This window comes from Mirounga angustirostris, unplaced genomic scaffold (genome assembly GCF_029215605.1).
Source record: "Mirounga angustirostris isolate CCGP_5_RB_7025 unplaced genomic scaffold, mMirAng1.0.hap1 SCAF_7, whole genome shotgun sequence".
Lineage (NCBI taxonomy): Eukaryota > Metazoa > Chordata > Mammalia > Carnivora > Phocidae > Mirounga > Mirounga angustirostris.
The window spans coordinates 123,823,386-123,848,959 of record NW_026991715.1 but is presented as its reverse complement, the minus strand read 5'-3'; the positions used below and the strand labels follow the sequence as shown (position 1 = coordinate 123,848,959).

Genomic DNA, 25,574 nt, shown 5'->3' with positions numbered 1-25,574 from the left:
TGCTGCTAGTGATACCACTTCCTGTTGGATTAAATGTGGTTGACAGGACTTGTAAAGTGCTTTCTTTTAATATTACATGCTAAAGAACTAAATTATAGTTGTGTTGTTTCCTCTCCTCTCCTCTTTCCTCTCCTCCTCCTCCTCCTCCTCCTCCTTCTCTTCAGACGCAAGAGGGTTAGTGAGAGCACTAAAAATGATACCAAAGTTCTAGTCTTAGATCTGAAATCATTGAGGCAACTAACTATCTGGATTATTTAAAACTTGTTTTAAGATGAAGCCAGCCACATAAAATCTATCCAGTCGGAGTATAAAATCTAAAGCCGACTAAAAGAAAAGGCATAATTTCAAGTGTCTTACCAAATAGAAAAATGTAAGGCATAAGGAACACTTGGGAAAAGGTAAGATAAGAAGAACCCTTAGAAAACGTGGAATCCGGTCCCACTGTGTGAGAAGTGGTAAATGAGCAGAAGTTGTGCCATCATGAGTAAATGTTTCACACCTCATATGATCTCTTGCTCACCTCTTTCTACTCCCAGGCTTCCCAATGGGGGACTTTGAACAAGGTAGCTTCACATACCTTAGTATGTTGGTCTATCAGAAGGGAATGGCAGTATGTTTTTCTACCCAGGACATTGATTACTTTCTGTATTTGAAAATGCTTTTTTTGGGGGGGGGGATTAGCAGAGGGAGAGGGAAAGGGAGGGAATTTTAAGCAGGCTCCACGCCTAGTGCAGAGCCTGACTGGGACTCAATCTCATGACCCTGAGATCATGACATGAGCCAAAACCAAGAGTTGGATACTTAACTAACGGAGCCACCCAGAGCCCCTGAAAATGCAGTTTTCAAGTGCCTGTATTCTCTCAGGACCTGAGAGATCACATTTTTGTACAGACACACATGACGTGCTCATAGGCTGGTCCAGTACCTAAAAAATTCCACCCGTTTTTTAGGCCTGTTGGACAGCTTTGGGTTGGATTTGAATCACAAAATACTGTCAGCTAGTTTAGCCCTGTTGGGGTATATGGTTCAAATATGAAAATAATGGAATTGCAACTACTTGCATTCGTAAATGTATGTAAAACACACACATGTTTTAAAGAACTCTGTATGTTGCAGAATTACATAACATGAGAGAGTTAACTGTAATTTCCCTCATCCTGCTCACCTCCTTTATCCCATCCCAGCTCTACATTTATAAGAGTTTGTAGTTGGGTGTGTCTTTTGGGGCCAGTTTGGATCCTTGAAGTAGAAGACAGCAAGGCAGAAATAGATATGCAAGAGATTTGGGGAGAAAGCCCTGGGGAAGGATGAACAGACAAGGGAGCGGGAGGAGGCAAACCCAATGCAAGGTGACAGGGAAGAGGGAAGACTGGGAAAGAAGAGCTTCCATCTGCAATGCAGTTCTGAGAATGTTTTGCCCAAGCCAATGGGGAGACTTCAATCAAATGGTGCCTATTAGAGGAGTCCCATATTGGGCAGAAAAGGTTTGGTTTGATCTTTGGCTGGGAGCAGCCTGCAGGGACCATGGGCTCGGGTGTGGATGTGCAGTGGAAGCTGTCAGGCAGCTACGTTCCTGCAGCAGATCCTTCTAAAGAGAGTACTAAGTGGCACGGTTGCACAGTTCTCAGTTGCACGGTTGCACACTTCTCTCCCAGAGGTGTTTGTGTGCATATGCTGTTCTGGAACTTGCTTTTTCACTCCGTATTTTTTGGATATTCTTCCACAGCAGCCCATAGATGTGTTTCATCCTTTTGACCGTCTCATAGTTTTCCTTTGTGGAAATGCACCATAATTAAATTTTCAGATTCTTTTTCAAGATATTTGGATTGTTTTCATTTTCCCTAAATATTAATAATACTACAATGAATATTCTTTAAAATACATAATTTTTGTGTATGGACACACATATATGAGCGTATTATCTATAGGACAAAATTCCAGAAGTAGGATTTCTGGATCAAAGGGAATGCACCCTGAAATTTTAATAGGTATTGCCAAATGATCTTGATAAAGTCGTGCTTTTTGACCTTGATAAAGTTGTGCTTTTCGACCATCAGTGAGTAACAATGCTTGCTTCTTCAAACTCTTATCAGTGCTAGGCAATAAAACCTTTTTAGGCTTTGCCAGTTGGACACCACATAGACACACATGCAGACATACAAACTACTGTTATAATTTACATTTATTTAATTATTAGTGATATTGTCTAGTTTTTCCTTATTCCCTTCTGGTTACTGATATTTCCTTTTTTGTGAATTACATATTCATATCATCTGCCGGGCTTTCTATGGGGTTGCTTATCTGTTTTTGATTGATTTCTAATTTCTAAGAGCTCTTTGTATTTTAGGGGATAGTAACCCTTTGCCATAAGTATTGAAACTATTGTTCCCAGTTTCTTTTTGGGCCAATTATAGCACTAAAATTTTTGCAATGTTCATTTAATCGTTGTACGATCTTTATTGCTTCTAGGTTTCATATCATGCTAAAACAGATTATACAAATATTCTAGTAATTTTAATGATCCTTTTACTTGTATTTATACCTTTGTTCATCTGGAATTTATTTTGTTGAGGGGAGTTGGGCAATAGCAATAATGATAAAAATTAACAATAATTGGATTTTCTAGGTATAGGTTCTCATAATCTCATTTAATCCTCATGCCAGTCCTATGAGGTAGGTTCTTTTTTCTCATTTTACAGGAAAAGAAACTGAAGCCTAAGTGGGTAAAGTGCCTTGTCCATGTTGATAAGATTATTAAGTGCCAGAGTAGTGATTTGACCCTCAGCAGTCTTAACATCAGAACCCCGGGGAACTTGACTATTATGGCTTCCTTTTCCCACAAATGTCCAGATTATTGTTCCAGGGAATAATCTGTCTCTTCTCCAGTGATTTAAAATATTATTTTTTTAAAGATTTTGTTTATTTATTTGACAGAGGGAGACATTGCGAGAGAGGGAACACAAGCAGGGGGAGTGGAAAAAGGAGAAGCAGGCTTCCTGCGGAACAGGGAGCCCGATGCGGGGCTCCATCCCAGGACCCTGAGATCATGACCTAAGTCGAAGGCAGACGCTTAACGACTGAGCCACCCAGGCGCCCCATATTATTGTTAGCATATACTAAATTCCTACATATTCTTTGGGTCCAGAATATTCCTCAGATCGAGGTTTTCTCTTCCTTTCTTTGGTTTCCCTGACCACTGAGAGACTCAGCTTAAATGCTAGCTGGAGTCACAAGGTCCGGGAATCTTTAACTGAATACTGCTTAAGAAAAAGAAAGTGAGCTGTGCATAAGCCAATTCAGCCCCAGAAATAAGGGATGACCTTACAAAACTGGTAGAAGCACTTACCCGGGTAGTTTTAGACAGAGGGGGAGGTGTGCTTGAACCTTCCTTTAAGAGGAAGGGGGGTGGTGGATTGGAGTGAAGCCCAACAGGTGGTTCATCCCATGCTATAATGGCAGGAAGGGCCCCCAAAGACAAATAGCAGTGCTCATAAAAAACAAATAAAAATAGATGGATCTGGGAAATGTGGGGAACATGCAGACCTTTGTACTGCCACACAGAAGTCTCACACAGGGAGCACACACCCCAGCACACGTCCCCGGATGAACAGCTTCTTTCTTTAAGCTAGTATTTGCATATGATGTCATGCAGCACCTAGCCAATTCTGCAACGTCTGGCAACACACCCATGTTCTTGGGAAGCAAATGACTGGTCATGTTGCTTCTCAAGGGGGTTATTTATGGTGAGGAAACTTCCCAGGAATAAATATTTTAGGAGTGACGGAACGAGAAGTGCTAGTGAAGAAGGGCAGGCTTATACCCGTGGCAAAGGTTGTCTTTGGTCGTGCGTGTGGTGTTTGCACCGAGGGACATTCGACTGTGTCTTCGTTTTGCGCAGAGATGAGATTTGAATGGGAAGTTCTACAAAACGAGTGGGTAATTTTTCTTTTCTCACCTCCCTTTTTCTCCCCAGAGAAGACATGTCAATGAAACACTATGAATTAGGCAGTATTTGGCAACAGAAAAAGTGGAAGGGCCTGAAAAGGAATCTATTTAATAAAATAAAATTGAAAGCAAAAAAGAAAGAATGTGAGAAAATTTGGTACAAATTTTTATTCATTTACGAGATACTTAACTGGGTAGCAACTATGTGCTGGGACGGTGATGGACAGTGGGGACTGAGATCCAGGCCTGTCCTCAAGCAGCTCGTCGTCCGGTTGGGAATGATGGAGATCTGAAAAATAGAAATAAAGAACCGAGTTGGGCTCAGGACTGGGAAGTGTGGGCGAGGCGGGAAGGTAGTTTGGCCTTTCTGAATCCTGCCACTTCATCCTCCCCTGCCTTCCTTTTCCCACTGGACCGCGGAAGTGGCGATGCTCGTTAGGGACAGCTGTGGAGAGAGAGCCTGACGACAGAGGGAGAGGGCGCGGTGGCCGAGCTGTGGAGGAAGAGCGGCCCCTGCCTGGAGCCCCTAAGTTCCCTGGGAGACCGGCCCAAGGAGCTCACAGCGCCTCCGGCACTGGGCCCTTGTCCTCCAGGTGCTGTAGGAAGGCCTAGCCTGGGGACACCTGGGGGGCTCAGTCGGTTAAGCGTCTGCCTTCAGCTCAGGTCACGATCCCGGGGTCCTGGGATCGAGCCCCACATCGGGCTCCTTGTTCCGCGGGGAGCCTGCTTCTCCCTCTGCCTCTCTCTCTCTATCTCTCATGAATAAATAAATAAAATCCTTAAAAAAAAAAAAAGGAAAGCCTAGCCTGGTCCCGAATGTCATGGATTTGCAGAGCGGGGCGCAGTCTCGGCCGCGGACCCCGCGCATCTATCTGCGCTGCCTCTCCAGGCCATCATCTGGTCCCTGCGGCTTATTTATTTTTTTTAAAGATTTTATTTATTTATTTGAGAGAGCGAGAGCATGGTGGGGGGGGAGGGTCAGAGGGAGAAGCCGACTCCCTGCTGAGCAGGGAGCCTATGCGGGACTCGATCCCGGGACCCTGGGATCATGACCTGAGCCGAAGGCAGACGCTTAACTAACTGAGCCCCCCAGGCGCCCCGTGTTGCCTGCGGTTTAAAGCCTCTGTGTATGCAGCCAGGATGATTTAAACCCCTCCCAGGACCCCTCCCAGGGACTCCCAAGTGTGTGTCCAGCTCCCTAGCTCCCTTGGACATCAAATCAGTATCTCAAATTGAGCTTGCTGCAAACAGTCTAGCCCTCGCTAGAGCCCACGACGTCTGTTCTTCTACTTTCCTATGAAGGGTAATTTCTATTCTGCCAAGGGCTCAGGCCATTTTGGGGGCCATCTGTGATGGCTTCGTCTGTCACCCCCTGTCACGTCCTGCCAGCTCTGTCAGATCTCTCCTGAATTCCACCACTGTTCCCACTTCCAGTGCCATCACCTCCTTGCCCCCTGCAACACCAGTTCCTGTTGTTCCTTGAATAGGCCCCGCACTCTCCCGCTTTGCCTCGGGGCCTTGGCACAACTTGCTCCCTCACCCCCAGGTCCTTCACTGTGCTAGTGGGGAGCTCACCAGCAAAGAGCTGGTACCCTCGGAATAGGGCGCGGGGTAACGAGAGGCCCATTTACAGGGGAGGGGAGGAGGGGGTCCACACGGGCCGTGCGGTCAGTCTCCTGGGCCTTGAAAGCAGCTGGTTCAGAGCCCTTGGTGGCTGTGTTCTCCCAAAGCATCAGGCTCGGGGTCATCAGGAGAACTGTTCATGCAGCATTTCCCAAAGGCTGACACGCGTGTCTCCAGAACGTTCTTCCAGCTGCTGACTCATTCTGAAGCTAACCTCCTCAGATTCACAACCTGCTGAGTGGGAGGAGGTGGGGAAGGTTGGGACTTCCAGACAAGACTGTCCCCATGCTTCTCAGGGACTCTCCTGTGATCCCCAGACCATAGAAACAAGTCCTTTGTAAAGACTCCTATTTTTCGATTTTGTTACGTGACAACTTTTATTCTTTAATTTCTGGTTACCCTTAATTCATAGGTGGCTTCTAACTTGTAGTTTTAAGTTTCTCTGTCCCTATACATTTGTTTAAAGTTTGCGACATGTGAGATTTACTTAAACTCCAAAATTTGAAAAACATTTTAAGTAGCCCTTTCCTACAGAGAACACGAGGCCCCCTACATCACTCCCCAAGTCATCTGCTTTTCAATTTACAGGATGAGATTTCCTTACAGAGAGGCACCTTGCGCTCCTCAAGATAAGTCGGTGTTAGGATAGGATCCTGTACCCACAGACTAGGATTGGAAGGACGGGTCACTTGCACGCGGAGAGTCACCCCCTTCATGTTGGCATTTCCTTTGCCTTGCCTTTGGTTCTGAGCAGAAACGATTTTCTCTTGAATTCATTTTCTCCCTGGCTTCGATATTTCGTTGTAATAGGAGCCTATCTGAAGTTGTAAGTAGAGATTTTAGAGAGGTATGAGGGGCCTGTTTGGCAAAAATGGAGGTAGTGGAAAGCAGGCTTAAAGGGCTATGAGTAAAAGGTCGTTTGCAGACTTTTGCTTCTGCTGGCAATTGGGCCCGTGTGTAAGCAGATTTGACTACTGCAGGATAATTTAATGGCTGGGTGTATTCTTTTTCTGTCTTCACTGTTGTTCCCACTTAGTGGTGGGCAGTGAAAAGGGATGATCTAGTTCACTGAATTTCTGGCTTTTGATGAAGTCCGGGTGGCCGGACAGAGGCAAAATGGACTCTGAATGGTTTCATTGCCTGTCAATGGGATGAGTCAGACTTTGAAGTAGAAAAGTGAAACTCAGGGCTTCCCTTGACTAACATACTTAGTATTGAATTAAGAACGAATTAGCCTCCTTGAGGTCATCTAGGTTCACTCTTTGTGCCCTCAGATTGTCCGGTGGTCAAAAAACCCGATGAATCAGTGAAGCTCTTTGACCTGCCGTTTACAACCCTCCTCTAAAGTGAGGAAAACCGGAAATTATCTTGAACAATGAAACGCTGCCTATCTCTTTAGGTGGAATGTGCTGGGTTTTCCTCGGTGAAATTTTAATGAGGGAGACGGAAGAGTGAGGGTGACTCCTCTATAAGTAATTCATTCAGATTTATCTCTTCTGAGACCATGGTCCACTTTTTTATGTTTCACTTCTGTTTCTTTGCTTTATCTTTCTTTACCAACCTTCGCTTGGTTTGAAGAAATTGGTAGGCCACTTCTCTGTTGCCCCACGGCCTCCGCAGCACGCAGCAGTGGGCATTCATGGCTCCCACATCTGGTATTGGGCGCTCTTGGCCAGCTGCTGGCTGACCTAGGCTGCCCCCAGGGGGGCAGCCATGGTGACTCAGTCACCATGTTGACTGTTGCTCCTTTTCCTCCTGGAGGGTAGCCCAGAAATGCTCTTTTCATGCCAAAGGTGGAAACACAAAGGAGCAAGCAGAATTATACAGGGTCCTTTGAGGCCTAGGCTCCAAGTGGGTACACCATGGCTTCTGCCTCTGCAAGTCACCTGGAGCAGGGAGATATACTCTTAGTTTGGGAGGCAGGGGGGGACGAAGAAGAAGGAGGGAAGAATGGGAGCCCTTAATACCATTGTCTACCACAATGGGGTCAAAGACACCTGCTCAGAGCTAAAATTAAATAAAATGTTCCTTCTGTGTAATTTATCTTTTTCAGAAATCCAGAACCTATGGCTCTCTTTTCAGTCTTTCAGACAACATTCCTCTTGGCATTGCTGTCCTTGAGAACTTACCAGAGTGAAGGTGAGTAGTGGGAAGAACAGTAAAGAAAAAAAATCACACAGGGGAAAAAAAACAAGGTGATTGGTGCTTTGGGAGGAAAGTTGCACAAGTCTTTTCTTTGGAAATTACTTGGAATTGGTGAGTAGCAATGGCTTCCTTAGTTTTGACTTCTTGATAGCTCATTGTAATAAAGCCAAACCTTAGCTCTCATTTCCTGGCCAGTGCCCTGGTCATCAGGGCACCCGTGAGTGGATCTAATCCCGCAGAACTTCGTGGTAGATATGTTGTGAGTGGCCGTCTCCAGAGGAGTTCAGTCTGCATCTTGCCGTGTAGGGTTGAGGAATACCAGACCAGAGTTGGCCACTAGGTTTGAACAAGTTGTGATGTCCTTCAACGACATTCATTGAGAAGCGATTTGCTCTAAGACAATATGCCAAGTACTGAAATGCTGTTTATGGAAAAAAGAAATAGTATTTGTCACTTAGCTACTCTCCCAGTGAGGGTATTTTTCAATAAGTCATCTTTGTAAATACTGTCAATAAGAACACTTGTAAAATGTTTATAATGACTTTGTGTATTACTTTGAACCAGTTTGAAGGTACTCAGGCTGGAGTCTATTGGTTTATAAAGTTTGTGTTGCTCTCACCTGTGTTTAACAAAGCTTTACATTTTCCTCATTCTGTGTTGATTCTTTGCTGTACTTCCTTTGTAACAGAGAGTGTGGGCATATGCTCTCATAATTCTTCTCACAATTCCTTTCTATGGATTCATGAAAGTGATGTTTACAAGAAATACCCATAGAATTTTTCTGCTCCCCTTAAAACTCTGTGAAAAGATACTTGGAAATAAAAAGGAGATTTTGTTCTGTTAATAGGTCAGTTCTCTGCCTGGTGTTCTTTAAGTCTGGGTCTGTTTCTTTTAGGTTCCGGGCACATGAGATGATGCTACTTTTTTGGCTTCTTAAAATTTGTAGTTTGTTGATAACCTTCCATAATCTGGAGCTGAAAGATGGGAATTAGGACTTCTCATCTGTAGTATGTGTACCCCCCACCCTATCTATCTTACTTGCTAAACGTGACCCAGCTGGGCTGAGGGGGTGGTCCGTACCATAGGAAGGTTAGGTCCAGCTAGAGCCCCTGATTCTCAGACGCATTCCCCCAGCTCCAGGCTCTCCAGAAGACCCTAGGCATTACTGCCAAGCTTTTAGCACAGCTCACTTCCCTAGTAAAGTCTCATTATCTGACCCAATGACGATTGATTGTGTACCTTCTACATACAAGACACTCTGTTCTCAGAAGTTCCAGTGAAGAATGTACCCATTCAGCTTCTTTTATTTAGATCAGACATTCATTACCTGCTTCTCTCTCTACCAGTCTTTGTTTTTGCTTCCAGTTTTCTCAGCTAAGCATGGCTGCTTTGCCAAGTAATCCTGTCTTTGTCCTCACACCACTTGGATCTCTTGTCTCAATGTTTGCTGTATCTGCCAAATACCTGCTAAACCTCCACTCAAAAGAGTGGGCCCCTCACCTGATGACCCAGCCAGGCTCAGGGCTGAGACTCAGATTCAGATGTCCTGGCTTCTCCCGACCAATGAGACAGAGTCCAGACTCACTTTCAGTTAGCACTGGGCTCATAACTGCTTTCATCAGAGATCGTGACTATAGCATTTGGTTGTGTTTTCTTCCATTTTCTTGTGTAAGTACATGCAGACCAAGACAGAGATGTAAATAGGCAGATTTTTTTATAGAAGTGGAAGTATACTATATATACTGGGAATATTTATACTGTATATGTACCTATTAAACTATATATAGTTTAAAGTATGTATGTTGTATATAGTGTAAATATATATACTGGGAAATTATACTATAATATGTAAATATAAAACTATATGCAGGTGAAGTATGCATATTTTAGTATGTATACTTTAATATATACTTTTTAAAACAATACAACATATGGCGAAGGTTTTTACCTTTGATCTCAAATGTTCTTTTAGAAATAACCTTCTATTTAATGGCTGTGTGATGTCCCAACTTATAAATGAACTGCGGTTTATTTTTTTAAGTAGCGTTGGGGCCCGACAGAAAGCCTGGGTGAGGAAAGTGGGAAGAGAGTCTGTGATTAAACCCCGGGCTGTCTGATCACCCACTCCTCCCTATAAAAAGAGAGCTGGGCCAGGGCCAAGAACCCGGGGTTCTGGTCTGGTTGTGTGCACTTGGGAAAGTCACTTCCTTTTTTTTAAACTCCGTTTCCTCATCTGAAAACTGATGGGGTTGGACTTAAGAATCTGTGAGGTCCCTTAATCTCTCTGACTTTACCTTGACATTTCTCACTATTTCCCAAGGAAGTCCTTTGCTTTTGAGCAAATTATTTCTGAGTGATGTCTCTCCCAACTACCTGAGTCACTCAACACTCGCTGATAGCATACGTCAATATAGAATTCCTCTTTTACCTAAAGCATCACACGGTAGCTTTCCCGAGCTTCCAGAAATAAAGTCGATTCTGGTAGTTGACTCATCCATTTAGCAAGCAGTCACTGGGTGTCTACACTGTGACAGGTGTGTTATTGGACTTGGTTTCACCCTTGTTCAGCTCACAGTCCTCCGGGAGACAAACCCAGACCAGGTTATTACAACACGCTGTGATCAGTGCTCAAACAGAGCTTAGAAAAGCAGCCCTGGGGAGAAGAGAATGCGAAGGATGAGGAGAGATGTTAGTGAGCTATTGCTTGTCGTGTTCTTGAGAACTTGTGGAGATCCTGGGTCCGTGTAATTTGAGGTCAACATCTGCTGTGGGGAAGTGTTGTGCCAAGTGCTGGGGACAAGAGTCCTTTCAAAGCTGTCTCTGCCTCAGCCTCTGCCCTCCAGGAAGTTTTTCATCTAGAGTGTAAGACCGACTGCGTCAAATTACTATCTAGACAAAATGGAATGAGGGCAAGGAGAGCCGGCATGATTTTGCAGGCACTTGGCCTTCTCTGTGCTGTTGGTTCTTATTAGTTATTAAAAACATTTCCTCCTATTCCATAAAGGATCTGCTCTTTCATTTCCCTAAACCTCCTTTAGTTAACTTTACATTTCCCTAAACCTCCTTTAGTTAACTTACATCTTAGGCTTGGAAGACTCACCCAAACCTCCTGACTGGTTTAAGGAGAGGATGAATAATGGCTATTGTCTTTATCCAAAGAGTTGAGAAATTTTATTCACAAAGGAGAAGAAAAATCTCTAACCAAATAATAATAGAAAGTGACTACCATGTTTTGGGCTTTGAGTGTTCAGAAATTCCAACTTCATTTAACTTTGTATGAACGGTGTCTGATAAATGATTCACTCTGCCAAAGCGCATTAAGAATCAGAATGCCAAAAAAAACAAAACAAAACAAAGAACAAAAAAAACAGGACTCAGTATGCCAATTGATTAAGTTTCAGTGGGAAATAAAACTGGAAAAATAACTGGTCCTCAGCCTTTTGGTGCAAATTGACCCCGAAAACTAAATTATGCATTTTGAAGTATCATCACAGTGGAGTGCACCAGGTATCTTAGAAGACTATTTCTTATAAAATCTAGCATATCATAGGGTTCTGAAAATAATGCATTGTTTCTGAAGAACATTTACAAAATACAGAAAAGTATAAGAAAAGTATAAAAGTATAAAAAAGTATTTTAAAAAGTATAAAAAAACTCAGCCTCGCCACCCAGAAATAATGAGTAGTAACATTTTAGTTTTACTTCCCTGTATAGCTTTCTTAAAAATAACCTAAGTACTTTAAAAAATATAAAATGGAATGCACAGTCTAGTGTGGTTTTTTTTTTTTTTTAAAGATTTTTTATTTATTTATTTGAGAGAGAGAATGAGATAGAGAGAGAGAGAGCATGAAACAGGGGAGGGTCAGAGGGAGAAGCAGACTCCCTGCTGAGCAGGGAGCCCGATGCGGGACTCGATCCAGGGACTCCAGGATCATGACCCGAGCCGAAGGCAGTCGCTTAACCAACTGAGCCACCCAGGCGCCCCTGTTTTTTTTTTTTTAAGTGTATGGAAAACGTCGAGAAAAACATGTGATTTAAACTTGGCAATGGAGAGAGAATGAGTTGGTAGGATGATGGGTTCTCAATTTCTGTATCATTTGAACATTTTGATCATGATCATGTATATGTAAAAAAAATTTTTATTGAGGGGAAATTCACATAACATAAAATTAATCATTTTATGATTAAAATGAACAAATCAATGACATTTGGTATATTCAGAATATGCAACCAGCACTTCTGTGTACTTCCAAAGCATTTTTATCACCCCAAAAGGAAACCCTGTAATCATGAAGCACTTCCTCCCAATTGTTCCTCTCCTCAGCCCCCAGCAATCACCAATTTTCTTTATCCCTCTATGGATTTACCTATTCTGAGCCCCTGTGTCTCTCCAGCTGGGGTTCTTCCTTGAGCTAAGAACATCATCACAATTATTTTATTTCACACTAAGTGCCTTGTTGGTCTCATCCACAGACTTCAGTAAATTCTCGCCAGAGGCCTTTTAAGTTTAGTGCATTGAGATATTAGCAATCATGTCTAGAGATAGGGTATGCTCCCACTTTATAGTTATTTAGTATACTATGAAATATTGACTTTTAAGCAGAAAACTCATTTTCGATTTCCAGAAATATGAAGTTTATAGGCAAGAATCATCTTTATATAGCCTTACTAGAAATTTCTAAACCAGTTAGATCATCCAATAAAGTATCTTTTTGTTTTATTTTACTGTTTATCAGTTTATTAATAGCAACAATACACAGTGTATTGTTGAGCAAGTCATTTCACTTATTTAGGCCTTAATTTATCTACCAAGTGATTTCTGAATTTCCTTGCAGACTTCCAAGATGTCTAATTCTAAGACGCACATGTGAGCATTATTTTCCAAAACTAAACAGTGGTGATATTGACCAGTTTATTATCTGTGACTATTCAGTTGTGTTCCTATTAAATGTTATTTCATATCTTGTTTTTGGTCTTTCAGTCTTGTCTGAACCTTTGCCATGGGCCCCTGAATCCCTGAAAGTTTTTATCAATTCTACACATCAGTGTTTGCATTTACAGTGGAGTGTCCACAACCTTGCTCATCATCAGGAATTAAAAATGGTTTTTCAGATAGAAATCAGTAGAATTAAAACATCGAATGTCATCTGGGTGGTAAGTTTTTTTTTTTTTTTTTTTGGCTCAACATTTAAAAATCCTTTTCTGACACCATGATTTTTCTTTTATAACATCCACAAAAATCCCAATATAGAAACATTTTAGCAACTCAAAATGGTTTTCCAAAACAATTACATTCCTGTGTTTTTATGGGACCAAGTAACATGACAGCTTTGGTTCAGTAGGTTGGATGAGATGTGTTAAGGAAATAGATCATTTCCTCATTTCTGCTCTATCCTCTAAGCAGGCTACTGGGCCTGTCCTTGAGTCCTAGATTCCCAAAATCCATGAACACCAACCTTAGTTTTTCTCTTCCCTCTTTCTTCCCTGTCCACCAGACATTTTCCTAATAAATAAGATGTAATTGTTTGGCAACATTCTTCTTGCTGGTGTGGCTCCTGTCTGTTTCTTACCTTGTGTTTCATACCATGCTGAAATACAAGGAAGGTTGCATCTAAGCACTGTGGGTTCTGTCCAGCAAAGAGGTTCTTCCTGGCCCCACCATGGTGGGGAGTAAATTCAGATGTCCTTTGCTGCCTCACTTGTGGCTTTTTCTACAGCAAATTAAATAATGAAAATCCTTCATTTCCCAATCATTTTGCCTTTGAATTCTTCAGGATAGATTTTCAGGATAGATAGTTCAGGATAGAACTTTCAGGATAGATAGTTCAAACCACGGTTGTGTCCATTTAGTTGATGCTTCTCCATCTCATGCATTGAGACACTGTGGTGGTTTCTTTCAATTTCCATCTTATGGTCTGGGAAGCCTTAATAATCTACCCACACATCACGTTCATTCATTATCACGGGCTGTTGCAGGACAACACTGTGGAATGTTTTCTCATTGAAGGGGAACAGAGAATTTGTCTGGTGTGAAGGAAACATGGGGATGTGTCACTGCTGGGGACCTCCATTTGTTCAACCAAAGACCACTTTTCTCTCAGGCACTGGAAGCATGGGCACAGGGATTCAGAATGGTTAGTTCCTTTAGTAAAGTATAAATGCTACTCATTTGGAAGCCTCCAGTTACTTTCCATATTCATGATTGCATTTGAGATCTGAGTGAGAGGCCTAAAGTAAGTATAAGTCTGACTCTGTCAATTTAGGATTGATGCCAGATCTACCATTCCACTCAGCCAAGAGTCGTTTGCCACAGTGAGAGTTGTTTAGTGTTCTGATTTTAAGCAATAGCATTGCTCGTGTACAGCTGTTCACTTTCCACCACCAGCACATCTACCCACTACTGGAACTCACACTAATCATTTTGTACTTACATTTTTTTTTTTTTTTTAAGAGAAGAGACAGAGAGAGTACATGCAAGTGAGCAGGGGCGGGGCAGAGGGAGAGAGAGAGTCCCAAGCAGACTACATGCCCAGTGCGGAGCCTGATGCAGGGCTCAATCTCATGACCCTGAGATCATGACCGGAGCTGAAATCAAGAGTCAGACACTTAACCAACTGAGCCACCCAGGTGCCCCCATATTTTGATATTTTTGATGGATGCACTCACTGGTTGTTGATTTGGACCCAATAAAATATTGCACAAAGGTCATATTGAGGCTAGTTGTCTAAGAAAAAGAAGTTTGAGAAAAATGCTGGAAGAATTCATGAAAAACTAGTACTTAACACCGTTAGCAGAAGTAACGCTAACCCTAGACCAAGTGGATCCCATTGTTTATTTTTCTAACAGGCAGTTGTTCGTATCTGTTTTCACCTTTGATTCATGTAAGAGTTCTTTTTTCAGGGTGGAGCAGCTTGAGAAACCTGCTTCTGTAACCTCCTAAGGTTCGAGATCTTTGTGACTCGAGTTTTGCCTTGTCCAGTGTATTGTCCCCATATCACCTGGCCCAGCCTGACTGGGGAGAGGAGAAACGCAAGGCACAGAGAGGTGGGTTGTGCTAGTCAAGGTCGCCAACCAGGACGGTATCCTCCTTCACCCACATGCCCAGACAGGGTTGACGGCCACAGGTCATCAGTGGCCATGCCTCCCAGAGAAGCCCTTGTCTGACCTTCCCAGGCCTAAAGTCAAGGAGAGACGTGAGATCCCCCTCCAGTTAAGGGGAAGAAAGCCAGCCAAGGGGGACTGCTTCTGTCTAGAGCACAATGTCCCTGTCACAAGGCAGTTCCCCGTAATGCAAAGCTGACAGTGCACTTTCATGCATGCTGAGAAGGGGCAGCTTTCAGGACTCCTGCCTCAGATGATCATGTGCCTAAACAAGCCAAGGAGGAGCATCCTGGTCCGAGTGCTTGCAGCCAGGCTGGGGACCCTGAGCCACCTCCCAGACGGCACGGGCCACGCAGAGGCCTGCTGGTAGCCCCCCGCCTGCCCACCTGCCCGCCTGCCCGCACCACATGGCCTCACCTGGGCCCGGTTCTGCCCTCGGCCTGTCCAGCCACTTGCTTCCTCATCCTGTTTGTGGCCGGAGGAGGCAGAGTGGAGTAATATCTCAGGCCCGGAAGGAGGCCAGGAGCCGAGTCTGCCAGGGATCTGTGCTCGCCTGAGGAACGAATCAGTGACCTCACTTGGACTTCTGTAGAGATGGAGGTGCCAACTTCTTGTGACTTACTAGTGTCTGCCAAATGAAACTTGCCACTTCAGTGAATGAAAACAGCCCAAACATAATTCATCACATTAAAAAAAAATCACTGAATTGATGCATTCAAGGAAAGTTTTATCTCCTCCATGACAAGGCTGTGAACAGCACAAAGCACAAGTTTGTGGTTAGACAGAAAACACACAAGTAGTGTCTGAGAAAAATAGAGCCCGCTGCCTATTAATGAACTGAAGGAATCATTGAGCGCATAGTTTGAAACTGGGAGCCTGGGTGCAGCCATTATTCAAGGCGTAGGTCTGTCAGTGCTGAGCAGGAATGAGGAGATGCAACACACAGATGAGAGTGTCCCAAATGTGGGACGTGCAGTGCTGGTTGCTGACAAGGTGTTGTGGGCTTGCGATAAGGTTGGACCTTCTCCAGCAACTTAAGAAGAAGCACTGTTTGAGCCAAAATAAGAAAGAGGATTAGAAGCTAATTTAGAAGGGAGGGTGGAGAAGAATATTCTGGGAAGAGCCCACAGATGTGAGCTGAGGCCCCGAGGGAAGGGCTGTGAGCTCCCAGGCCTGAAAGTCTGGAGTACAGAGAGGCAGGCATGGCCCCAGGATGGACCACACAGGATGCCGGAGGTCATGCTCAGTTTTCTGTTTTATCCTGAGAGCCATAAAAAGAAGAGGAAGGACAGGATCTGGTTGGAAGTGTTTGAAAAGTCCCCTCTGGCTCACAGTGGAGAACAGGTGGGGAAGTTGGAGAAGGCAAATCATTACCAGTATGAAGGGGGCTATGGGGTGGGTCCAGTGGAGAGGGGCCCGGAGTGGCTGGTGACACTGGGGGATGACAAAAGTGGCTAAATTCCAGAGAGATGCAAGAGATAAAACCCAGACTGTGGCTTGTTGACAGTAAGGTCGCCATTATTGATATAGTTTCTGGGTTGGTTGGTTGGTTGGTTGGTTTGTTGGTATTTCTGCCCCCAGCAGTGCAGGCAGAAAGCACATGTCCTGGAGGGGCCCACCAAGGAGCCTGAGTGCCTGGAGCCAGGCAGGACGTGAAGAAGAATGAAGCCCAGTCCCCGTTCTTTTGGGGCCATGCTTCAGCCAGGGACACACCCCAACCACAGATGAAATGCCAACGACTACGCCCAGTGTGCAGGAGGCGGAGATGGGTGTGGCCTGGACGAATTCCCAGTGCAGAGGAAGTGTGGGGACACTAAGCCAGGGACACTGTGTGAGTCAACACTGAGGTGTAAAGGCGTAAAGCTATTCCCCAAGTGCAAGGTAGACCACTGTGTCCAGAGAGGAGATTGCTGTGAGTGAGGGGTGGGTTGGAGTCAGAATGTAGATGGCTGACAGGGTAAGGTATAAAGGAGCCATTGAAGCCTACTGAATTCGAGAAAGAAAATACCAGAACTTTAGAAAGATCAAGATGAAAGGCTGTGTGGAAGGGTGCCTGGGTGGCTCAGTCGATTAAGCATCTGACTCTTGATTTAGGCTCGGGTCATGATCTCATGGTCTTGAGATCGAGCCCCCCAGGTTGGGCTCCACACTGAGCATGGAGCCTGCTTAAGATTCTCTCTCTCCTTCTGCCCCTCCCCTACTCGCACACTCTGTCCTTCTCTCTCTCTAAAGTAAATCTTAAAAAAAAAAAAAAAATGCTGTGAGGGAAGACCAGTTGCAGTTCAACTTGGACAAGCTTCCCAAGAGCACAGTGTAAGACGTTCTTGTGTGCTTGACCTCTTTTGGGACTATAGATTCTAACAGGTGGAGCTCAAAGAAGAGAATATGGCCCCTTGGCCACCATATCTGCAAAGATAAGAGACCAAACCAACCAAACAGAAAACAAAGCCCAAGGGCCTCATGGAATCCTTCTACTGGCTTCTGAGAGCCACCGGTCCTCCTGGGTACCATGAAGGACTGCCCTCTCTACTGAGATTTGACCAACTTGATCTGACCATGGCTAAAAATGATTATTAAGAAAATACTCCTCAGTCGACCCTCCCCCCCGCTCATGCTATCTCTCTCTCATAAAAAAAAAAAAAAAGGAAAAAAAAACACTCCTCAGTCTTGCTTATTTTTAAAGAATGACTCAATTAATTATCTAGTTTGCAGAAATTTTCTTAGCAGGCTCTATGTGACGAGTCCTGTGCCTACCTTCTGACTCTGATTTCTTCCCCCCAAGACTTGAGTAGCTTCAGTTTTCTCTCACTTGCTCCCCACAAGCCCCCTGGAATCAGAGAGCCGTAGGGGTGGGAGATGAGCTTTCAAAAGGCAGGAGGCCGTGGCAGGTCCTGCTGCGACATCAAACCGGGGGGAACTGGCTGGTTAGGGATGCACCACACTTGCTCATATTTGGGAGCTGCAGTGGGCTCCCAGGTGTGTGCTTTGGAGTAACTCTAGTCAAGCCATTTTTCAGGATGGCATGGCTCCATGTTTCCAAGTTTTTCTCTTTCTTTCTAGGAGAACTATAGCACCACTGTGAAGTGGAACCAAGTTCTGCACTGGAGCTGGGAATCCAAGCTCCCCTTGGAATGTGCGAGACATTTTATAAGAATGAGGAGTGCGGAGGATGATGCCAAAACCCCCGAGCAGAGTTTCTGGAGCAATTGGAGCTCGTGGGAGGAAGTAGATGGTAAGAAGGGAGGTGATAAAAGAGTTAAAAGGTTGAATATTTAATATTATTTGGGGATCAATAGTCAAATCGTAGAAGTCTCTTTTGAGGAGACTGAGTAGAAACCGACATTATTTTTCTTTGTCTTCCCTTGGAACTAAAAAGTATGGGTGTGAAACTTGCCACCAGGAGATAGACGTCTATGGTTTTGCCTCAGAATTTATTCTTAGAGACAATATGCAAATTCAGACCATTTTGTATTTATTTTCCAAACAGGGGACCTGTGTTTATTATAGAATGCTAAGAGAACAGAGCAGGACATAAATTGTACATATGTTTTTATTAGAATAAGACAAAATGTGTCTTCATCTAGGGCAGAGGTTAGGAAGCTTTTGTGTAAAGGGCAAGATAGGAAATATTTTAGGCCCTACAGACCCTATTGGTCTCAGTCATGACTATTCAGCTCTGCCATTGTAACAGGAAAGCAGTCCTAAGCAATATGTAAACTAATGAGAATTGTTGTGTTCTAATAAAACTTTATCTACAAAAACAGATGGCAAGCTAGAAATGGTCCCTGGGCCATAGCCTGCCAACCCCTAGTGTAGAGAGAAGGGGTGAAATACGGAAAAACGAAATCAGGTCTTCATTTGAGTAATGAGATTATGGATAAATATGTTTTACGTATCTCTTAATTTCAATAATTTAATTTTGTGATAATTAAAGTCTAGAGTGGATTTTGCCACAGTTTATTATGCTTCATTTAAACTATAGGCTGGTTCCAAAGCAATGGCATTTGGCTCTCTCAGTTTATATGCCCTGCCAGATAATTGGAAATTCCTGCCGATAGAACCATTCCCTTGTTAAGTGTTTATACACCTCGGTTAAGTAAAACCGATAGCACATTAACCCGTGAGTAGCCTAGTGATTAGCTTAATACTGCTAATAGAATTAAATCTGCATTTTAGTCATGTTCTAAGCACTCTACATATTAATTTAGCCCTCAAATCAGCCCTTGGAAATATGTATTATTCTTGTCCCCACTTCACAGGTGAGGAAACTGAGGTACAGTTAGCTTAAAGAACCCATGCAAAGCCATCAAGCCACTAAGGGGTAGAGCCAGAATTCTAGCCCGGACCAACCTGGCTCCAGAGGGCCCCCCTCTTCACATTACATCCTACTGCTGACAGAAGAACACACAGGAAAAAAAAAAAAGACAGTAAGAGAGAGAACAACATTATAAACAGCTTTGATAAAATGGACTAGATTTCTCAAATCTATAACCTCCAAACTAACTCAGTAATGAATGGAAAACCTGACTGTTTATTCCTGGCCCCCAAACACTGGTTCTCAGCCATGGTTGCACATTAGAATCACCTGGGACCTTTAAAAAAGCCCCCCCCCCCCCCCCCGCCCAGGCCACGCAGCAGGGGTGACGTCGGGGGGTGGGTGGCAGTTTCGGTGACCACGGCCGGCTGAATGAGCAGGAGCGATGCAGCCGAGGAGTAAGAGCAGGCCGCTCCTTCAGGGAGGCTGACGGTGGAGGAGCAGGTCCCCAGGGGGCGGGAGGGAGGCTTGGGGAGGGCGGTGAGTTGGCCTGAAATGGGAGACCCCTGAGGATTTTTATACACTGACGGTCATACATAAGGAGAGACGAGAGAAAAGGAGATATTTGAGTGACTGGCATTTCCGAGAAGGTGGGCAGAGATGTGGTCAATAGTACAGTTTAAAGATTAAGAGGGACGCGTGGGGGCACCTGGCCGGCTCAGCGGGTTGAACGTCCGAATCTTGCTTTCAGCTCAGGTCATGATCTCAGGGTTGTGGGATCGAGTCCCGAGTGGGGCTCTGCAGTCAGCGCAGAGTCTGCTTGTGATTCTCTTTCTCCCTCTCCCTCTGCCCCTCCTGCTCACGTTCTTTCTCTCTCTCTCTAAAATAAATAAATAAATTAATTAATTTAAAAAGCCCTAAAAAAGTGGGGGCAGTGGAGGGGACACATGGCTGTGCAGATAGGCAGACCTGGCCGATGGGAATGTGGCTTTGCCACCTGCTGGGTGAGTGAACTTGGGCTCAGTCAGTCCTACCTGTGTGGGTGACGTCAGGTGGAAAGAGATAACACAGAGCCTCCGTCGGGACTGCGGCCCGAGACAGCAGCTGTCGCCGTGTCGTAAGCAAAGGAGTAGTGACGCCTAATCCCAGGGTGACAGGACGCGCTGTCTTTGCAGTAAGAGCCCCAGCAGCATTTCGCCTAACAAAAGGAGCCCTTACAGGAAGGCGTGTTTGGGCAGGCACCGAGCTTTATAGGTTTGCCTAGAAATTTAGGCTCCTCTTTTCCCCAGCAGGTAGAAGAGGCTGAAACTATCATTGAGAGGGAGACCAGAGGGGCTGGTTTGAAATTTGAGTGAAGTTCTGACTGAGCTGTCTTTTTGTCTTTTTTAGTACAGAATTCTCTTGGACACGACCCATTGTTTGTTTTCCCTAAAGATAAGCTGGTGGAGGAAGGCTCCAATGTCACCGTTTGTTACGTTTCCAGGAGCCAGCAAAGTAACATATCCTGTTATTTGGAAGGCGTGCAGATGCAGGGAGAAGAGCTCGAGCCAAACGTCTCCGTGTTCAACTTGAATCATGTTGCTTTCATTAGGGAAACTGGGACAAATATCTACTGTAAGGGGGACCAAGGAGACAGTATAAAGGGCATCGTTCTCTTTGTGTCAAGTAAGTGTGCACATGCTCTGTGCTCTTCTCTTCTCGTTTCCTAGAATAGATGGAATTTCCTTTCCCAGAAGACAAGTAAACATTTCCATCCATGGTCTGGGTGTTCTTTTGTCTCCTGAGTCTTCTAGGAGAGACTCTGGAAGAGATACCCTGAAGCAATACTTGCAGGATTTCCTGTTGTTGTCTTGTCCTTATTGACAATTTTATTCCTAGAAACCAAGGTTATTAAAGGGGAGAAAGTTCGGGTCATTTCCTGGACCACTGGGAAGGGCCCTGTCTCGCCTCAGCCATGCTGGCAGGACTGCAAGATGGCAGAGCGGGGGGTGGGGGAGAGATGGCAGAGCAGGGGTGGGGGGGCGGGGGAATGGGGGAGAGATGGCAGGGCGGGGGTTGAAGGGGGGATGGGGGGAGAGATGGCAGGGCGGGGGTTGAGGGGGCATGGGGGGAGAGATGGCAGGGCGGGGGTTGAGGGGGCATGGGGGGAGAGATGGCAGGGCGGGGGTTGAGGGGGCATGGGGGAGAGATGGCAGGGCGGGGGTTGAGGGGGGATGGGGGAGAGATGGCAGGGCGGGGGTTGAGGGGGGATGGGGGAGAGATGGCAGGGCGGGGGTTGAGGGGGGATGGGGGAGAGATGGCAGGGCGGCCGACCCCAGGGAGGCAGCCAGTGTTGTGCCCAGAAGACCTGGGTTCGAATCTTCTTCCCGTGCCCGGGCGTGCCAACTTGGCCAAGTTTCCCGGCCTCTCGGAGCCCGTTTCCTTCTCTGTGAAGCGGGCCGGGGACTGGCTGTTTGAGGGTGAATGAACAGCGACAGGCCTGGCCCCGACACGGGCGCCGCACATGCTAGCAATCCAGCAGATGGATCCCCGCTCTGAAGTGGGCGAGGAAAACGTCGGGTGCCTCGGTGGCTGGCGACAGGGGAGGGGGAGCGTTTTACCTTTTACGGAGGACTGCGTGCCCGTGCCCAGGGCCCTCCTGCGTGTGGTCAGGAGACCTGCCTTCCCCTGCACTGTAGGTAGGGCAACATCTGAGCCTGCTCCCTCCTGTCCCTCCTGCTTCTCGGCCCGAGGCGGGCTCCGGGCTCCCGCACCCTGCCGCCATGGCCCCCGGGCGTGGCCTCTGACCTCTGAGAGCCGCGGGGACGCCGAGGGCTCGGCGGCGCTGCACGTTCCTTGGAACTCTCAGCGCCCTGCTGCCCAGCTCAGCAGTCCCCCAGTTCGGACTTCCTGGCATCCCAAGCCGAATGGCCCCGAGGCTGGCCGCGAGCCCCAGCTTCCATGCTGAAACAGCGGGCAACACTGATGTCGTTCGTTTGTTCGTTCATTCATTCACTCACTCACTCATTCATTCATTCATTCATTCATTCATTCATTCATTCTTCCGCTCGCCCATCCGACAGTCAGAGATAGGTGTTGAGTGCCCCTAGCAGGCCCTGGGGGTACAACTCCCGGGCCGCACTGCAGACCACTGCACAGCTCCCGCCACCTGGCAGGTGAGGCCTCAGAAAAGAACAAGGGAAGGGAGAAGGGATGAGGTGCCTGAACTGAGACTTTCTGGTGGTGCGGGTGTGATGTTTTTATCATTCAGAGGGACTCTGTGGCCTCAGACCCAAAAGGAGCTTCCCGTTTTCCCTGTCTTTCAATAAAGGGATTTAACTAGGTCTTTCGTCTGTTTTTTTTCTTTGTACGGACAGAAGTCCTTGAGGAGCCCAAGGAATTTTCTTGTGAAACCCAGGACCTCACGACACTGAACTGTACTTGGGATCCCGGGAGTGACACTGGCTTGCTCAAACAGCTTTCCCAAAGCTATACTTTATTTGAATCGTAAGTTCGCTCCGGTTGCCTTCGTGGCAGATTCCTCCTTGTTTAAGGCGCTTGTGACGACAACAAGAGCCGCATTTAGAGGCTGGGGAAAATGTGAACAGATAGTTTACAACCACCCGGCCAGAGTCAGGAGGAAATCTCCCCGTGGTCACAGCTGTACACTGTACAATCTTTCCATCTGAGTTTTGTGAAAAGAAAACGTCACATAAAAATGATAAGAAAGCCCGTTAATGGTGAATCTTGATGTGAACATGGTTACATCTGGTGATCTGGGTCTACCTAATTTCTAACTTTTTAAGAATATTTAAAATAAGGAGTTGGGCGCCTGGGTGGCTCAGTTGGTTAAGCGACTGCCTTCGGCTCGGGTCATGATCCTGGAGTCCCAGGATCGAGTCCCACATCGGGCTCCCTGCTCGGCGGGGAGTCTGCTTCTCCCTCTGACCCTCCCCCCTCTCATGTGCTCTCTCTCTCAAATAAATAAATAAAATCTTTAAAAAAAATAAAATAAAATAAAATAAAATAAAATAAGGAGTAGTCTCACCCCCTCCCACGTTGGTGGAGGGGCGCAGTCAGTGATTCATCGTTGTTACACATTTCGCCACAGAAATCGAAACTGTTGCAACAATATTTTCAGTACAGCATTTGTTGATGACGGGGGATCAACGCCCTCATGTGGCACGTAGGTAGAAAGCCACTGAGTGTGCCCTGAGTGTAGGGATACATCTCTGCGTTGACAGTGTAAACCCTGAAACTGTTGTTTTGTGTTTTATTTTTTTTAAGATTCTCCGGGAAAAAAACACTTTGTAAACACAAAAGCTGGTGTAGTTGGGAAGTAGCTCCAGAGTCCCAAGAGATGTATAACTTCACACTCACGGCTGAAAACTACTTAAGAAAGAGAAGTGTTCACCTTCTTTTTAACCTGACTCATCGAGGTGAGACCAGGGTCAGAGCCCGCTGTGGTTGCGACCTCATTGATGTGTGACACACTTGTGTGATCAAGGAAATGTTGCAGATTTTTGCCTAATTCACATCCTAAGTGAAAGTTTTAATACAGGGGCGCCTGGGTGGTTCAGTCCGTTAAGTGTCTGCTTTTAGCTCAGGTCATGATCCAGGGGTCTAGGGCTCCCTGCTCAGCAGAGAATCTGCTTCTCCCTCTGCCCCTACCCCCTGCTCATGTGTGCATGCGCTTCTCTCTCTCTCTGCCTCTCTCAAATAAATAAATCAATCATTTTTTAAAAAGTTTTAATTTATAACTCTCGTTGATGCCATACTTCTCTTCATGGATGCATGCATGGCCCACGGTCCCCTGTTATTTGTTTGTTTTGATAATGTAATAAGCACCTGCATGCTTACGACTCACCTTCAGACTAGACCTCTGACAGTAACTCACTTCATCTCCCATCCCACAGCCCCCCCACCCTGCTCCTTCCGCCAAGATAATTGCAGATTTAAATCTCGAATGTGTGTGTGTATATATAGGTGCATGTGTTCTCATTTCTAATGTCATCCTAAAAATACTATGTTTTTATTTTGATTGGTTTTAATGTATATAAAAGACATCCAGCCATATGTGATAATTTAGTAATTACTGTTTATGTGATATTAAATTACTGATATTGACCCTTATTATTGAGTATTGTTGTAGTCCGTTGATTTTCACTGCCGTGAAGTATTTCATTGTGTAAATCTATGGTATTCTGGTCAGGCATCTCCTTTGATGGTTTCTCAGGTTGTATCAAGGTTTTTTGCTCTTGGGTACAGTGCTAATATGAGCATTATGGATGCAGGACTGGCCTACATTTGTTTTCTGGAGTGTATACCCCAGAGTGGAATTGGTGAGGACATAGAGAATGTGAATGTGCAACTTTAGACGCAAAGCCAGATAGTTTTCCAAAGGGGCTGTACGGGTCGTACCCCGGCCCTTGAATTCATACAGCCTCTCCACGCTGGTATGGTTGCCCTTTTCATTCTGTCCGTTTCCTGGGTCTACCATGGTATCTGTGATGGTTTTGATCTACACATCCCTAAAGCTGAATATCTCTTCCTGTGCTTTGACCACATGTTTTCTCTCTTATGAAATGCAGAATCTTTACATATGTTCCCTTTTTCTAGAATGGTCATCTTTCACCTTCTACATTCTTAATTCCTACACATCTTTTAGATTTCAGCTTAATCGCCATTCAGTCAGCCAGATAATGACAGAGGGCCTCCTACTGTAGCAGGCACTGGGGACACGGCAGTGAGCAAAACTGGGTAACTGCCCCGCATGAGCTTGTATGTGAGAGTGTGTTGGGGGAGGGGAGGAGAGTGGGGAGTGGACACATACAGTATTTCAAGTACTGATAGGTGCTATGGAGAAGGTCAACTCAGGTAATGTGGTAGAGAATGCCAGATGCCGCTTCAGTTAGGATGAGGCAGTTGTAGACTGAGACAGAAGCAGAAAACATCTAGGGGAAGAGCATTTGAAGCAAAAAGAATAGGATTTGAAAAGGTCATCAGATGGGAACAAGCTCTGGGTTGTTTCATAGTGCCCATACTGTGAGAGAAAGGAGATTGGAGAGTCCTGGACGGTCGTGCAGTAACTGGAACGAATGGGATGGTCTTAACTGGTTGTCTTAGCAGGTGTTCATCGGGACAGATGAGTGATGTGACTTACGCTACAGGAAAAGATCGCTCAGGCTGGGCTGTCAGGGCCGAGGGTGGAGACAGGGAGATGGTTGGGCGGCTGTTGCAGTCATCAGGCAGAGACTTCGCACCAGATGGCGTGATGCAGTTGGTGGGAAGTGGTCATATTCTGAATTCACTTTGGGATAGAGTTGGTAGGACGGACTTAGGGAAGGCATATGCATTATAAGGGGAAGAGGAATTTAGGATGGTTCCTAGGGTTTTGGCCTAAACAATTGAGCTAATATTGGAACTATTTCCGGAGTGGGGAGGATATTGGGGAGGAGCAGCTCTGAGTCGGGGCATAGAGTTCTGTTTTGGCCGTGTCAAGTTTGAGATGTCCTTTAGATATCTC

At 45.4% G+C, this 25,574-nt stretch overlaps 1 protein-coding gene across 7 annotated transcripts in view; it reads left to right on the top strand.

Annotated features, from left to right (window-relative positions):
- Window positions 1-25,574, top strand: part of OSMR (oncostatin M receptor) — a 50,111-nt gene that overhangs the window by 6,009 nt on the left and 18,528 nt on the right. For 4 of the 7 annotated variants that reach the window (XM_064596770.1, XM_045862026.3, XM_045862034.3 and 1 more), the window contains exons 2-7: window positions 7,622-7,707; window positions 12,695-12,867; window positions 17,875-18,046; window positions 20,459-20,734; window positions 22,426-22,555; window positions 23,336-23,487. In XM_064596770.1, the coding sequence (XP_064452840.1) occupies window positions 7,635-7,707; window positions 12,695-12,867; window positions 17,875-18,046; window positions 20,459-20,734; window positions 22,426-22,555; window positions 23,336-23,487 (976 nt within the window). In that variant the 5' untranslated portion in view covers window positions 7,622-7,634. Of the gene's footprint in view, window positions 1-3,740; window positions 3,933-7,621; window positions 7,708-12,694; window positions 12,868-14,613; window positions 14,758-17,874; window positions 18,047-20,458; window positions 20,735-22,425; window positions 22,556-23,335; window positions 23,488-25,574 lie in introns of those variants that run through there. The other 3 variants (XM_064596771.1, XM_064596772.1, XM_045862041.3) reach the window with 3 other exon arrangements.